Below are 16,002 nucleotides of genomic sequence, written 5' to 3'. Positions count from 1 at the left end.
TTGCATTTTTTGTTTTTTTCTCATGTCCTTATGTCAGTTTAAATTGTAGACATGAAAATAATAATAATAATAATAATAATAATGAAAATAATATTCTCTTTGAGGTATAGTGGAACACGTTGCTACGTTCAGTGATTGTTCAGTGTTCTGTTGTCTCCTCTGTGGTCGTGTTGTCCGTGTATCACTGTCAATGTCATGGTGATCTTGGTTAGTCCCACCAAACTTGTTTGTTTCTTCGTCCAAATTGCAACAGGAATTGTCGGAGTCTGAGTCCATCAACATCACCACGTCTTGCGCAACCATAAACTTTTCCGTCGGCATTTTCGTGCAGTTTACAAGCTGAAACAACATACACTTTCCAGCAGATCTTTTTCTCCGTTTGTTTTTAGACACGGCAGTGTTGTTCTATTTCACAGTGTAACAGTGCCCCCTATCTTTAAACAGAATGACGGAATATCTTGTGAATGATGGGGAAGCGTTGTGCCATAAATGACGGAAAATCAAATCAATGGCGGGGAAAGAGTTAAGGACTTTCAACTCAGTTTGTTCTTTAAAAACACAGTATGGAATTGCACAGAATAGACTCCACCCATTCTATCTCATCTGAATATGATGCTTTATATGATGAATATGATGCCATAAGTAAAAAGGCGAAGTAGCGCCCCCAGAAATGTTTCATAAAGGTGCCCATATGGGGCCACTGAAAATATTCAGGTGGCACACAAAAACAGGAAGTCTTATTTGAATCTCAGGAATTTGATTTCTCTGTATAAGTGTAGGCTAGTTTAAAACTGTGTCAGTAGGTGTCAGCGATTGTATCAGGGGGCCATGGCCCTCCCTGGCCCCCCTTTGGGGCAACCACTGCTTAGGAGGAGATGTGTGAGCTAACTTTTGTTAACTCCTTCAGTACCATTTTTAAAAACTCAATTTTGGTTATCTCTGACCAAGTAGTTTCATGCTACTTTAGGAAGTCTTTTAATATACCAGGTGTCCTCCTAAAATGTAATCATCAGTTTCAGTGGCTATTACATGATAATTTATTACCACCACTATTATCAGCAGCGCTATCACCATCCATGCCACCCCACCAAAGAGACTCTCACTCAAAGGCATTCACAACAAACAGGTAACTCACACTTTACTGTGTGCAGGTCCGACAGAGCCAAGGTCCTCATAGTGCAGCTGAGACCGTGTCTTCTGCACGTATTCGTTTAGTCTGGCAACACAGTTTCCTGTATCCATCTTCAATGACTCAGCAGTCGGCGTTTAAATCCAAATTACATAAAACTGAGGGCACAAAGTTGAAAGCTCACAGTAATTGTCTCTCTTCCCTTGACCGTCCACACCCTGGTCCTGGTCCTGCGTGTATCCGTGGTTTGTTTCGATTCAGCTGTCTTTAGAAACCTTTAGGTTTCGATTTCTCCATATAAACGTCATTCACGTCAGGTTACGTGGCTTGACTTCAGCTAAGATAAAAAAAAACAAAAAACAAAAAACGTTATCTGAATAATCGAAACTATAAAATTGGCACCAATTAAGTTCATTTACACCCATAAATAAAAATGTCTTATGGCATTATTTATCAATAACAGCAAATATTTTGTTAACAGTTTGTTCAGAGTTGAACACATCTGTCCAGTGGTGTGCACAGTGTCTCAGGCTGGGGGCAAACCTTTAAAAACAGGCACCTCTCACATGCTATAGGGTTCATTTTTTGTCTGAGGTCCCATCAGAGTGTCGGCTGAGCTCTGACTGTAGCAGCCAGTGACCACAGAGCAAGTGGACACACCCTGTGTCAGCTGGTTGTTCCTGGCTGTGGGGATGGACACAGGTTTGGCAAATCATGTTCTGTACATGCTCTGACACTAATGCTGTGACAATAGGGGGGTTGAATGTGGTTACTGCAGTGGTTGCTGTAATTAGCCAGGCTGTGACAGATTTTTAAAGAGTGACACTAACAAACCTACATGCCAGTGTCAAATGATATTGTCCTCACAACCTGCAGTTAACAGTCACAATCAATGCTACAGTCAAAGCCATAGAAATGGCTATTGTTTAAGGCCTTTATTGTTGGTCGTAGTATCCCATCAAGGCAGACATATAGAGCTTTAAAGTCATCCCACAGTGACTGCTTAGACCAGTTAAATGCCTTATATTCTATAGTGGTTTAGGATGATGACATCCACTCTCACCTGCACCTTCCTATAACTGTTAATGTTTCTTTGACCTTATTCTGAAAATCAAACAAAACTCTGTCTTCCTTTGTTCTTGCCACTTACCTGTTTCTTTCCTCCTAGTTCTGCTTACTTGTCCAGCTTGATCTTGAAAGTACACACAAAGCAGATCATCACTGGTAGACTGATGATCACCCAGCACCCACTAAATTTGATAAAGTGTGTAAAATACAACAGTACATGTGCAAACTTTACAGAGGATGAATGAGTGTTACACCCCAGTCACCAACAGTGTTTTATTTTCGAGTTCATTCATTACAAAACAAAGGATGAAATGTGATGTCAGTTTAAAAACATTTCCAGCATGTAACACATTATTTTAATACCAGCGGTCAAAGTATTTACTCAGGACATGATTATTTGTGGAAAGTGAACATTATTGCAGTCTCTGCTTATTTGCATTGTCCTATCAATACTACATAATGTTACATTTTGTCTCATCAGTTCATGAATTATTAAAAGAGACAGTCCTCTTAGCAATCAGACACTTGCAAGTAGAATTACTATGGAATATGAGGCTGAATAAATAGGCATGCTTGTGATGACTGATGCTTTTGCCTGTTGTTTTTTCCATGTGATAATCAGAAAGTCCGATTGTCGCGACGCATATCTTTAAGCTTTGTTAGTGTACTAGCGCACTCTTCCAAGTCCGTCTTTACTTTACTTGCTTCAGGTCGGTCATCTGGATTTGCACACAGCATTGACTTTATGATTTGGCTCTGTAACAAAAAGAAAAGCTATTGTGATCGCCACAGTATCCATAAATGCTCAGTGTCTTTGAGGCTCCACTGTATTTCCCTCAAGCTGACTTTACTTGGGCAACCTAACAAAGACATCCTTTCCCCAAACAGCCATCTCTCCTGCTTGATATTTAACATTTTATTACATTATACACACACACATCCACAGTCCTGTTTTGGCTCCTTATCCCAAAAGGCTTCATAGATGAACTGTTGTAACAGTGCAAACCCACTACCTCCGCCTCACTGCTGCCACTGTTTCATGTGTCAGGCAAAACAAAGATTTTTACCTCCAGGGAAAAATATTGTAGAAATACTTGAGGAAATTTCTGGTTTCTGGCATCATCCCAAACCTGAAATTCATGCAGTGATAAAAGGGAGGAAAAAACATGTAATTGATATGATATAAAGCCATAAGCTATCCATTAGACGTCTTTCACTGACGGTGTTTTGATACTTCACAGTGGGAAGAGCACAGGTGTAAATAAAGAAACACAGCTACCACTGGATGTCAATATGATATCAAGAAGATGTTGGGACTCTAACATCTGACAGACATTAAATTTTGGTTGGAATGAAAATTGGGTGGACAATATTTTAAATGTCTAATGACGTTAGAGTTTCACATTGTGCAGATGTTGGGTTTTGTTCTCCATACCTTACGACTAAATGCTGTTATTGTAACTTGAGATGACGTTGGCATGAGACGTTTGCAAGATGCTGAATTTTGGGTACTTAACAACACAACTTAGAACCAACAGAATATCAACCTCATCTGTCGCCAGTATTCTGCGTCAAATTAACGGCGGCATTAGAAGTTGCCCTGACACTGAATTTTGGTCACCAGACATCACAACCTAAATTAAACCGAATATCAATGTCTCATGACAGTGGTGGCCAGCTGGGAATGCATGATGGTTTAAATCCAGAGCTGCAAGAATTAGATCGACAGAAAACCAATCCCCAAATAAAAACAAGACATTTAAAGGCATCATCTTGGACTTTGAGTAAACGAGACTGATATTTTTTGCTATTTTCTGACATTTTATAGACCAAATGATTTTTGATAAATCTAGAAAATAATTGGCAGATTAATCAATAATGCAAAGAAACAGTTGCAGCTCTACTGAACTCCATTTGGCTGCTTCAGTTTTAGAGTCCTGGTATTATGCTTGCTGAATCACCCTCAGATTGTCATGGTTTACTGGGACAATTGAATAGAACAAAAACATTGTTGATGTTATTAATAACACCTGCGCTTTTCCTACTATGACGAGTCAGAATGTCTGCTGTAAAAAGGCCTTAAAGTAATAGTGCACCCAAAAATGAAAATTCAGCCATCATCTACTCGCACTCATGCCGAGGGAGGCTCAGGTGAAGTTTTAGAGTCCTCACATCCCTTGCGGAGATCCAAGGGGAGAGGGGGTAGCAACACAACTCCACCTAATGGAGGCTTATGGCGCCCCAGATTCAAACGTGCTCTCTGTGCACCGTGCTCATGTGTGCGTGCTTGTGCGCAAGACCAGTGAAAGCACGTGAACAGACATGAATACGGTGTCCATGTCTCATGATCTCGCGCAAGCGCGCACACTTCAGCACGGTGCACAGAGAGGCAGTTAGAGCTGCAGGCTACAATGAGGCTAAAAACAGAGTTCAAATGACGTTTTTTACGTCGGGGCTTCAGGGCACTTGGATCACTACGGACGAGCAGTATGGAAATATTCTGTAGTTTCAGTTATGTGTTTTTGGACGTTTGAATCTGGGGCGCCGTAAGCCTCAATTAGGTGGAGTTGTGTTGCTACCCCCTCTCCCCTGGGATCTCTGCAAGTGATGTGAGGACTCTAAAACTTCACCTGAGCCTCCCTCGGCATATGGGTGAGTAGATAATGGCTGAATTTTCATTTTTGGGTGCACTATCCCTTTAAGATCAATCAACATCTATTATCTGATAAAGTGTCTGGTACTTATCATTGAAACAAACTCACAGCAAAAAGCAGTTCTTAGTTAACAGTTACTATTGACCTGAATTTATTTTGAACTCCAAACAACTCACCGCTTTCCTTTCAAGGCCAGTGTTCCAAAGGAGTTCAAAATATATCAACCCCAGAGCAAATATGTCCACTTTTCGGTCGTAAGTGTTTTTGCTTTTCTGTCATAAAACAAAAACACAATATTAGCAAAAGGTATGTCAGCTCTACAGCAACAGCTGTGGTAAAAATCTCCACAGGTCTACCTCTGACAACCAGTATTTAATAATACAGAAGAATCTAAAGATAATGAAAATCTCACTTGCTCAGGAGCCATGTAAGACGGAGTTCCTTTGTACACGGTTCTCTCAATCACGTTCTCAGCATCGTTATCGTTCTCATCGGTGACCAGACCAAAGTCTCCGATCTTCACTTCTCCTTCTTGCCCAAACATGATGTTGGCAGGCTAACCGTAGGAAAAAGAGATAGACAAACATATGGCTTTATGACCGATGGGATGTAATAGAGAGGCAAAGTGCTTCCCTTCCAGTGGACCACCATGGGACCTTATTGTTAAAAAAAAAAAAAAGTATGATAGTCAATAGGTAGAGACAATGTTTTGATCCCATTTCAGCTGTGCCATGAATTACACACATGGTGTGTAAGACTGTTTAAGACTGTGAAAATATGTAATTAGGACGACAACATAAGTCACGTAGGTGTCATCATACCTTTATCTCACGCTGCGTGATGCCTGTGAGTTTCATGCTGGGATGTACTCACATGAGCAACAGGTCTTAATCATTCTTTCGCTTCTCTGCTGATAAAAAGAGCAAGAGTCACTGGATAAAACATCAAGTAAGATGACATTAAATTTGTGCGGGGGGACATGGCTGGTGTAGGTGACATATATCATGCGAGACGAGAGATGTAGATCACTGAAATCACACTTCAAAAGAAAAAAAAAGTTTTAAATGACAAACGTGTATTCATGGCACAATTTAGACAGGATCAAAAAATGATCTCTTGCTGTGACCACTGTACACATTTTTTCCAAAATAAGGTCCCATTGGGGACTTTGACTCTCTAGAAATCATTTTATTCACTTCGTCTCACCTTCAGGTCTCTGTGGATGAGCATCTTGGAGTGAAAGTACTCCACTGCACTGACTATTTCCTGAACAATGCTTAGACTTTCATCTCTTCTCTTGGAGTCTCGCAGAGATTTCTTCACATTCAGCATATTCTTCTCGTCTATCCACACTCTGAGTGTTTTGGTGTCGCACAACTCCATCTGAATATAGAGGTAATTTACTGGTGTGTTACCAGTCGACCTAGAAAAGAAGGGACAGAACCGGACGTACCTTAATGTTTAGTAAAATAGGTACAGTGCAGCATGTGTTTTGATAAATGGATGTGACTTACTGTGAAGTGCTGCCACTGTCGTCTGCAGTGTCCCATTGGTATTCTGAATCCTCCAACCAACATGTGTAGTATCGAACAATGTTACGGTGATGGAGGTCTGATAATGCCGTTGCCTCTCGTAGAGCTTTTTTGATCCTAAGGAGAACAAGAAAAAGGCTCAGTTAGTTAAACTTATGCACTTTTCAGAAAAATACTACACAGTGCACATTTGAAAATGGAAACAAAATGAAACATCTTTTATACTTGACTTACTCTTTGCATCGGACAATCTTTATAGCGTAATCCTTCTTCAGCAGTTTTTGTTTTGCCTTGTAAACTCGACCAAAGGCTCCTTTGCCAAGGCACACTATGGAGTCAAACTCTGATGTAAACCTGTTGAGGTTAACACAAGCATGACTGAGGCAAAATGGTGACAATACATAGATGATTTTTTTTAATAATATAAAAATTATTAAAATATTGTGAATCAATGTTTTCTTTTCACATACCTTGAGCTCACTGTCTGGGTTGTTGTTTTCTTACTCGGACTATTTTCTGTTTTCTTGCCATTGAAATTAGCAATATACTTGAATGAATAAAATAAAGTCATGATATGTTAATATATAATGATACTAGGGTTGTTGCAATAATACAATTTTAATCTTCAAAAAATACGAATTAAAAAAACAATACTCGATAGTTCTTTCAATACCACGGCAAAGAGAACAAAAAAAAGTCTTCGGCTGTGCTGATACAGTAAAGTCACTGAACACGCATCTATTCATGTGGTGGGTTCTTTGCTGGAGGGAAGGCTGCGACAGCCACAGTTTGAGTTTTTAACCTTTGGTACTTTGATACAATTAAATGCATAATAAAAGATTGCATCATTTTAAACGTGGTATTGAAAAAATGTCGTGGTACTTCAACAAATTTAAATGATAGTGTTATTAAAAAAAATCTAGCAAGATTGATATCTTCATACTTTACCTCTTTACTCTTTTTGTGGGCATTTTGGAAATTTGCTGCAATTCTAACAAGACAAAAAAAGTATAATGAGCAATATTGTCAGGTGAAATATGTTTTAGCTTTACAGTGGGTCTCACATGACAGCTTACCTTCTTCTGGGCTTCACATCAGGACTCTGAATCTTTGTAATGGGAAGTGGGAAAATATATCCAGTTATATTTAAGCATGCATACACTGGAAATCCATTATATAATGTAAAGAGGCACAATGTCCTTCTATACTTGTCAGGAATCTAAAGAGCTCAGAGTGCAATGAAAACAAATGTGATATGATTAAGAGGTGTGCTGGGAGCTAGACTGACTTGGCTACTACTCTTGGTCTTGTAGTACCATTGTTATATTTCAGTATTGTGTGCTCTCATCAAATATACATGTAACCCTAAAAAGCATCTTTGTAAAGCATTAAGGGACTTTCTGGCATTGGAGTAATCAAGACCAAAGGAAAAAATACAAAGAAGGAATACTTCATCTGCAAAATGACCATCTGTATATCAATTACTCATGTTACCTTGAATTTGTACAAAAAAACTTTGTTGGTGAATGGAGAACCCAGAAAAGGTTAACATGGCTAATGAACTGCAGTAAATAAGATCTGTGTTTAACAACAGCAAAACTATATCAAAAATTGTGCAGTATAATCCAAGTCTCATTTATCCAGTCGTATGCTCGTTACTTCCCAGACACATGCATTTTGGCTAAAACTTCATGATTTAAAACACATCGAAACAAACACTCTCACTTATGGCGGAACAGCGTGCCTCAGACTCTGAACTCTTGAACTCTGCTTAAGTAAAGCTCATGGCGTACACCTAAGCACTTTCAGGGCACTCTACTCGTAGATATAAGAGTTTTATAGTGTAACGTTTTAGTGTAAATGCATGTGTTTGGGAAGTACTGAGCCTATGACTGCACAAGCTGTGTGAGAGTTATGGTTGATATGGTTTTGCTGTTCTTCAATGTCATCTCCAATGACTTCACTTCATGAAGAATGTTCTCCATTAACAAGGGAGGCATGTGTGAAAAACAAAGTTTTGTTCACAAATTCAAGGTAACACAGTGAATGACTGAAATACAAATGATCATTTTGCAGGTGAGGTATTCCTCTAAGTAAAACGGGGGAAACCTAAAAGGTCAGTTAAAGCAACTTAATATAACTCTGCAGCAGACTGAGCATTAAAAAACAGATGAATGATGACAGTAAAAAGAGGATCACATAGGAAAATAACAGACCTGATCCTTGGGAGGATTTGATGAACTTGTGGGAACAACTGAGTCACTTGTGGTCGCTGGCACCCTTTTTGATTTTGCATCATGAGATTCCCTTGAGAATACAATGAGACACTTAAGTAGAATATGCGCAGCATTCAACTAAACTATCAGCTGTATTGCTAAGACAGTGTCTTACGGTGTGTTTGGTGGCATGGACAGCCTTGCTGGAGCACCGTCATCGGCTGGGCAAGAAGATCCCTGAAAGCACAAAGGAAAAGTTGGGCTGTTACGCTGTAGCATGTTTAATAGTTACTGATGCTCTCACTTTGGGAACACTGGTACAAAGACAGTGACACAACAACACTGCTACATACAATTTTACAACAGAGCAGGCAGTGCAACCAAGTTTAAACAAATGTCACTTTTAACCCTGATAAATAATATATCTATCTAATCTATATCTAATATCTAGAATACACCATAATGTCATTATGATCAATCACTGCATTGTAAATTTGTTGCATGCACAACTACGGCAAGAGTGGTACACGAAACTACATTTACAGTGGGCACCTTGCGCAGTAATTGTAATGCTCATGTTGGTTCCACACAAATTGTTTAAATAATAAGGTTTAGGATTAGTTCGAAACCTACTGGAAAACGTCAACAATGCTGGTGTGTGAGACGCAAATTGAAGCTGGAATTACTGCCTCACGGTTGCATGCCTCAGCCAACCAGTCCAGTTGCACTTAGTTACATAAATGTCTGTGAAAACCTGGATGCTTCACACGCATCTTTCCCCCCGACAGCACAGAAGATCTATACAGTCAGCACAGTTTTAAGGTGGACAAACAAGATGAGCGTCACAATTGAGTGTCTGAGCAAATGTCTCCCCTTCTGTTCCTGAGATATGACATGAACAATGGTCAGAAAAGTGATTCTGCAGATTATGACATCACAGTGACCTTTGACCTTTTGAATGTAAAGTGTCATCACTTTATTTTATCCTATTAGATATTTGTGTGAAATTGTCTCAGAATTAGCATATGAATGTTTGTAAAAATAATAAAAACATGTTTTGTGAGGTCACAGTAACCTCCGACCACCAAATTCTAATCAGTTCATTCTCAAGTCCAAGTGGACGTTTGTGCCAAAGTTGAAGAAATTCTGTGTGGCTGTGGCCGGAGGCATAACAAACATTTTGATTTGAAATGATTTCAGAAAAAAGAAAGAAAAAAGAAACGAAGCTGTGGTAGCTAAGGTTTAGTGGAGCAGAAAAACTGATTGTTAAATAAAAGAGTCAGGAAACAAATGCAATGAGCTTGTTCTACAGTCTTTTATGTGGCATACCGAAAACCAAAATGACCAGAAAATATGAAATACCTTGCTGTCCCAGTCTTTCTGTTGTCGGAGAGCACACAAGGCCAACTGAGCCGCATTTTGTTTGGCTTCCTTGACACTCTTGCCCTCACCCACAGGGTATTCCTTATTGTTGATCACTAATTTGTAGAAAAACCTGTGTTGTGTTTTGAAAAGGAGGAAATATTCCAAACTCAGTGTTAAAATTTCTCAATCATAGCTATCTAGTGTTCATAAAGTGTGTGTGGTGTCCATTCAGGTTGAACATGATCAGTCATACTCACTGAGGGTTATGAGGTGGACCACATCTTTTCTCTAAAATGTAGATGTGAGGGAGATTGTTTTTCTGACAGTGGCTGTTGATAAGTCCTATAAAATTTGTTTCTGCAAAACCTTCATCTGAAGATATCACACTCAAGCTCTTTGTCTTATCACTGCAACACCAAATCAGACAAAGCAGACTCAAGTTATAACCCTGAATGACCAAACTGAATCAGAATAATCAAACAGATACAATGTGTTGATACTGTTTGTGCTCACCAGATGTCTGACACGTTTTGACTCAACTCCTCTTGTTTGCTTGATACGCCGCTGTGTTTCTCCTCTCCAGGCTTATAAACAAAAGCAAGTATGATTTTAGATTCATTCACTGACAGCTGCTTGTGTGACATTTGGAAAATCAATGGGATCAGTCACAATTTTGGACACTCTGTCTCATTAAGTAAATGGGAAAGTGTGTCCAAACTCGTGACTGGTACAGCACATTCATATCAGTCAATGACAAACAACCAATTCTTTCCTTCCTGCTGCACATTAGGAGAAACTAGTGTGTATTGCGACTTACTTCTGGACTTTTACACACTCTAACAGAGTCATCTGGTTCCCCAGACAAGCCTCTCAGGGCATTTTTAGCTGCATTCTGTTTGGCTTCCTTCTTGTTCTTCCCCACACCATCAGGATACGCCTTGCCATTCACAACTGCTCTCACAGTAAATCTGAGGAGGAATGATTAAACTAAGTTAAACAGGCAAGATGATGAGAGAACGTAGCGAAAGGCAGGCTGCATTACAAAGACATGAATCTGCACATTTGATTGACGTTCCCACAGGTGAAGCTAACACCTTGACATATTGTTGGACCCCCCTTAGGTCCTCATGGAGAAACTAAAGGTGTCTCACTGCAAGTGTGAAGTCATTTTATTTTATTATATTACACGTGAACAACAATGTGATATGTCTACTACTGTTTTGTTAATGTTCAGGCAAGCACTAGAGCTGGCCTACAATACCTGAGTTTGGTATCAGATCCAAAAGCTTCTTCAATATCTATCAATGCCACAGACACAGTTCAGTCAGTATTTAAAAGAAAAAGTTAACATCACTTGCATGTATTAAAATGTTATTTGAAGCAGTGTTACACTCATACCATGCTATATCCCTCAACATCTGCCTATTGTTTTTGCCCATAGGGTTTCAATATGCAGAAAACAAATATCTGAACTAAAGGTATACACTGTTTATGTTAAATGCACGTTACATGTAAATGTAAATGTGGTAACAGCTGACAAAGTGCGTTGATTTGTGGACACAGAGCTGTGAGCAACGTACTGTAGGATAAACATGCCCGATTAAACTGAATGACCTAAGGCTGCATATAGAATACACCCATTTCCTATTTCATTAGACTACCAACAGAAAACATTGGAAAGTACTATATCTCCCATTGAATAAGACTATGTCCTTTTAGTCCCCGATCTTCAGGCATGACTTTTCACGTCGTAAAACCAATCAGAGAATTCATGCAACTCACGTTTTCATGTGAGCAGGGCCAACACATCCAACGTCCTCATACTTAAGCTCCAAGCGCCCTTTCTGTGCATACTCGTTCAGTTTAGCTACGGCCATTACAAACGACACAACAGCCGCGACGTCAGCTTACATTACAAAGTGCAAATAACTGAATACAAACTATATCTTTTCCGTTTTCATCTTAACTCTGCTTCCACGTCTTCTTTATGTCTGGGCTCAATTTCCGTTCAGCCTCATCCGCAGTAAGTTTCGTTTTCTCGGTAAACGTCACACAACATGGCAGCTTCAAATGGTGCTTGAAATATCATAAGTGGTTAAAGCAAACATGAACCGAGAGGAAACTATCTGCCACCGTGGATAAAAGTGCTGAGTTTCGTAGCGGTTAAGTTAGTGTTCGGTACTTGGTCAGTAAATATTTTTAACACATATTTTTATTTTTTATCGAACATTTAACTACTGTCTGCTTGAGTTTTGTTTAATTTGTCGTCTTCTACAAATGTTTTAGCTTCAATAGAAATTGTGCCCACCTGTTCGCAACCTTGACAAAACGCTTATTTTGTTAGCATTCAACAACTACAGTTCCCAATAAGCTTTCGCACCGCGCCTACAGCTAAGACTCATGGGAGCTGGAGTTGTTAATGTATCTGCCGGGTGTAGATCAAAGAGGAATGTGGTGCATATTAATGTAGGAAAATAGATTTTTTTATTTAATTTTTTTATTTTAAGAATTATTTATGTATTGTTACTTATGCGTTTTCGTATTATTATTTTATTTAGTCGTATTTGTATGTACATATATTTGATTTATTAATACTTGGTGATACTGTTTTTGTCAGGAAAAAAAGCAAAAAAGTTCAATAAATATTAATGAAAAAAATGGCTGAGGAAGTGACTGTCCAGCAAGTAGTAGATGTCCTCTTCTCATAGAGAAAAGTGTTTTGTATCATGATTCAGAGACACATTTAGGTAACTTTCACGTCACAAGTGTCGTACGACTTTTCAAACAAGCAAGAAAAGGCAACTATTGTGTATTTACTGATATGCTTATCAGATACAGAATAATATTCTGCTGGTATTGAAATTCAGCAGTGACACCAGAGGATACTAAAATAATAATTTTAAGACCCACATAAACTCAAAACTGAGCAGCACATAAACACAAAGGCAAAATGGGAATGTCAGATTAAAGAGTCAGGAAGTTTAGTGTCTACATTTTGTTAAGTAAATAAAACCCAATGTAATTTATTGTATCATAGTAGCTCAAGTAAAACAACAGATAAAAAGAAAATACAAGGTATGATTCTTAAACATTTAATGAAAACAAAGGTATTGCTCTTGAAACATGTCTTAAAAAACTCTGCACATCTTTTCAAAATATTAACATTAAAAGGTACCCTATATTTCCACAGGATTTGTAAATGTAAAGAAAAATCAAGACTGCAACCCCAAAATAGGGTTAGGGTCTATAAACAGAGAGTGCCTCCAGAGATAGACAACAGATTCACATGAACATGATAAATAAATATTCCTCCACTTCTGATGACCTAATTGCATCAATTGCTTATCAAAGCCAAGTGTGACGACCCTGTTTCCCATTATAAAATGCTGCACTCACTTCCATGTATAACGTTTCTAGGGTCAAACATCTGTTACCGCTTTTTCGCTAGGACCTAATGCGCAAATTGTAACTTCAGTCGTGGTCTGCTGCTGTATCCCCAGGACAGTTAGAGCACAAGTCCTCTTCGTCTGTAAGAGACAAAAAAATACATACATAAATCAGCAAAGGCAACAAAAATAACAATAAAACCACAGCCATGTTGTCACCACTCTTACCATTATAGGTAGTCCCACACCATATGCAGTAAAAATGGATTCCTCTTAAATAGGATGTCAAAATTTGTAGTTTGTCAAAGGACTGTAACAGAGAGGCACATATCAAATACATTTTCATTTTACTGTGGATTAATCACCAAAGTTATGAGACACATACAAGATGCATTTATCTCACCATATGCCAGGATAATAACTGTACTACACACTGACAGAATATGCCAGTATGTCAACATGTTAGCAAGAAGTCTTTGCACCAAATGTGGGGTCATAAAGTTGGATTACACATAACACACATGAATAAACAAGGTAAACTAGACATTTACAGTTAATTCCACAATCTCCTCTTCCTCCTCCTCCTCCTCCTCCTTAAGCGCATCTTCCTCCTCATCAGTCTCTGCTTTAGGCCAGTACCAGTCTTCCCTGGGGGCAGTGATGCCCTGAAAAATAATTAAGCCAAAAGATTCACACACAGAAACCCCCAAGCGCTGCACCTAAACTGATGTTGAGTGAATTGCCAAAATATACACAATTTATTCCCTGGATTAACGATGATGATGATGTGATTTTGCTGGCGTCTGTGCCAAACAATGCACGTTCCCTTACATCTGGAATATGATCTGTGGGCCAGCCATCTATGTAGAACCACAAAGCTTCATTTATAGTCGTATGTTGTGACACATTTTACCTTTACTGAAAAAACTGTAGCTCCTGTGATTGAAATATTGTACTTGACCATATTGCAATTTTAACAATAATTTGACTAATTGTGCAGCCCCTAGTCTGTATTTATTCTCAGTGCAGAGCAAGTGAACAGCAAAACAGCATTAGCACTATGATGCACTGGTGAGCCTGTGATAAAACCATTATTCCTCCAACCTTCTGACTGTCCAGCTGCTCACAGGCTCGCTGACTCCTTTTGAGATCTCCTTCAATCTTTCGCTCCTCTCTCTCTGTCCTTACTCTTGACCTGGAATTAAAAGCACAAGATTACACACAGATGTATTACACATACTCTATATTACATAGAGATATAGTGCATCTCATAGGACAGCTGCAAACATCACCTAAAATCTTCCAGAGATTTGGTCTCATTCTGTTGCTTGGCTCGTACTTTCTGACGATAATGTTCAAGTTCCTCCTCTGCTTTTCTTTTCTTCATCTCTTCCATTCCAATGCCACCTCTGTCTGATTTAGCATTCCAAGAAAAGTATATAAGAATTGTAAGCAGTAAAACAGTTACGGATTAAATTACAAAATAAATGCAACATATATATATATATATATATATATATATATTCTTTTATATATATGTATATTCTTTTTGGAACAAAGTTCATATGTAGAATATAACAATTATTTTTGTTGCTTTGTATCTTTTCACTGTGCATGAATGGCTTCTTTTAGCATAGCCAGACATTTTTAAACTTTGCTGCCCAGTTTAAAGCCTTTGTTGGAAAAGTAATCAAAAAGTAATCAATACTCTGACAAAGTAATTAACACAGTTACTTTTTTAATTAAATATTTAACAGGGTAACTAGTAATCTGTAACATGTCAAAACAAGCTTCCCAACAGTAATTGTTACCAAATACATTTTTGACATATAAATATGTATAGCCTACCGGTTTTGATATTTAGAGGAATTGGATCAACCCTTCCTGTACCTGAAGAGGTAACAGAGATTAAAATTAACACAAGCAACAGATGCAACACAGATTAAAAATAAAGAAAGTAAAGAAGAAACTTGCCCTCCTTTCCGAGGCCTTGACCAGCTGTGTAACCCATTTTCTTCAGAAGTGCAAATCCTTTGTTCTCATTGCTGATGGTGTTTTGTAAAGCTGCCTCTCTGCTTTCCTTCTCCTGCTCCTTGAAGGTCTTCTGCCGGTTTTTAATGTTTATCTCCTTTTGTCGTGACTCCTTCTTCATTGCCTCTTTTACCCGCCTCACCATGTTGACACCTGGCTTCACATCTTGTCTGACGGACAGAAGAACATCGAGGAAGTTATTGGAAAAACACAACAGTGGTAGCTATTGTGAAGAGCAATTTCTAGCACTTCTATATTTTTACAACTGTAACACCATTAACTTTAATTATATGGGACTGATAACACAGAGGCAATAATACTACATCATGTAGTGTAACAATTTCTACACCCTCAGGCTTTGATACAAACGGCAGACACACAAAACGCTTACATTTTACTGAGAAATGCATCAGACATATAGTCTTCCTCCTCGTCAGACATTACGGCCGCGAAAAAGAGAATTAATGTACAAAAGAACAGCTGTAGACTTAATTTATAATCCGGTTGTGCCTTTGATATTTGCTTCACGGATGTTTGGTTCGTTCATAGATACATCCCGAGTAGCTACAAGCTATCCAACAAGTATACAGTTCCGGCGGCGCTTTTGCCAAATAATTCAGA

The 16,002-nt window shown here is 38.6% G+C and overlaps 2 protein-coding genes across 2 annotated transcripts in view; both read right to left on the bottom strand.

The window, feature by feature from the left end:
* The window catches only part of LOC125903873 (uncharacterized), a 39,148-nt gene extending 27,136 nt beyond the window's left edge, over window positions 1-12,012 (bottom strand). The window contains 18 exon segments of the mRNA XM_049601051.1: window positions 1,136-1,267; window positions 2,820-2,953; window positions 3,265-3,327; window positions 5,028-5,123; window positions 5,264-5,407; window positions 6,058-6,274; window positions 6,366-6,500; window positions 6,618-6,737; window positions 6,854-6,930; window positions 7,332-7,374; window positions 7,460-7,491; window positions 8,600-8,690; window positions 8,775-8,836; window positions 9,962-10,094; window positions 10,222-10,371; window positions 10,478-10,548; window positions 10,782-10,932; window positions 11,747-12,012. Of these exon segments, the coding sequence (XP_049457008.1) occupies window positions 1,136-1,267; window positions 2,820-2,953; window positions 3,265-3,327; window positions 5,028-5,123; window positions 5,264-5,407; window positions 6,058-6,274; window positions 6,366-6,500; window positions 6,618-6,737; window positions 6,854-6,930; window positions 7,332-7,374; window positions 7,460-7,491; window positions 8,600-8,690; window positions 8,775-8,836; window positions 9,962-10,094; window positions 10,222-10,371; window positions 10,478-10,548; window positions 10,782-10,932; window positions 11,747-11,841 (1,946 nt within the window). The 5' untranslated portion in view covers window positions 11,842-12,012.
* Window positions 12,013-12,602: 590 nt separating this feature from the next.
* gpatch11 (G patch domain containing 11) lies at window positions 12,603-15,924 on the bottom strand. Its single transcript, XM_049601103.1, has 8 exons — window positions 15,773-15,924; window positions 15,325-15,551; window positions 15,199-15,240; window positions 14,643-14,763; window positions 14,455-14,545; window positions 13,902-14,015; window positions 13,579-13,660; window positions 12,603-13,491 (listed from the first exon to the last, which is right to left on the bottom strand). The coding sequence occupies exons 1-8, from the start codon at window positions 15,820-15,822 to the stop codon at window positions 13,436-13,438; spliced, it is 783 nt and encodes a 260-aa protein (XP_049457060.1). The 5' UTR covers window positions 15,823-15,924; the 3' UTR covers window positions 12,603-13,435.
* Between the last annotated feature and the right edge of the window lie 78 nt (window positions 15,925-16,002).

Source organism: Epinephelus fuscoguttatus, linkage group LG16, assembly GCF_011397635.1.
Source record: "Epinephelus fuscoguttatus linkage group LG16, E.fuscoguttatus.final_Chr_v1".
In the NCBI taxonomy this organism is placed as follows: Eukaryota; Metazoa; Chordata; class Actinopteri; order Perciformes; family Serranidae; genus Epinephelus; species Epinephelus fuscoguttatus.
This window is presented reverse-complemented; position numbering and strand designations above follow the sequence as displayed.

What these genes read in the sequence shown, in the direction of transcription:
- gpatch11 (XM_049601103.1), bottom strand. Translation starts at nt 15,822, where the DNA reads ATGTCTGACGAGGAGGAAGACTATATGTCTGATGCATTTCTCAGTAAA. An exon ending in GATGCATTTCTCAGTAAAAT is followed by an intron (nt 15,552 to 15,772) that starts GTAAGCGTTTTG and finishes TCTGTCCGTCAG; the next exon opens with ACAAGATGTGAAGCCAGGTG. An exon ending in TCCTCTAAATATCAAAACCG is followed by an intron (nt 14,764 to 15,198) that starts GTAGGCTATACA and finishes ATGCTAAATCAG; the next exon opens with ACAGAGGTGGCATTGGAATG.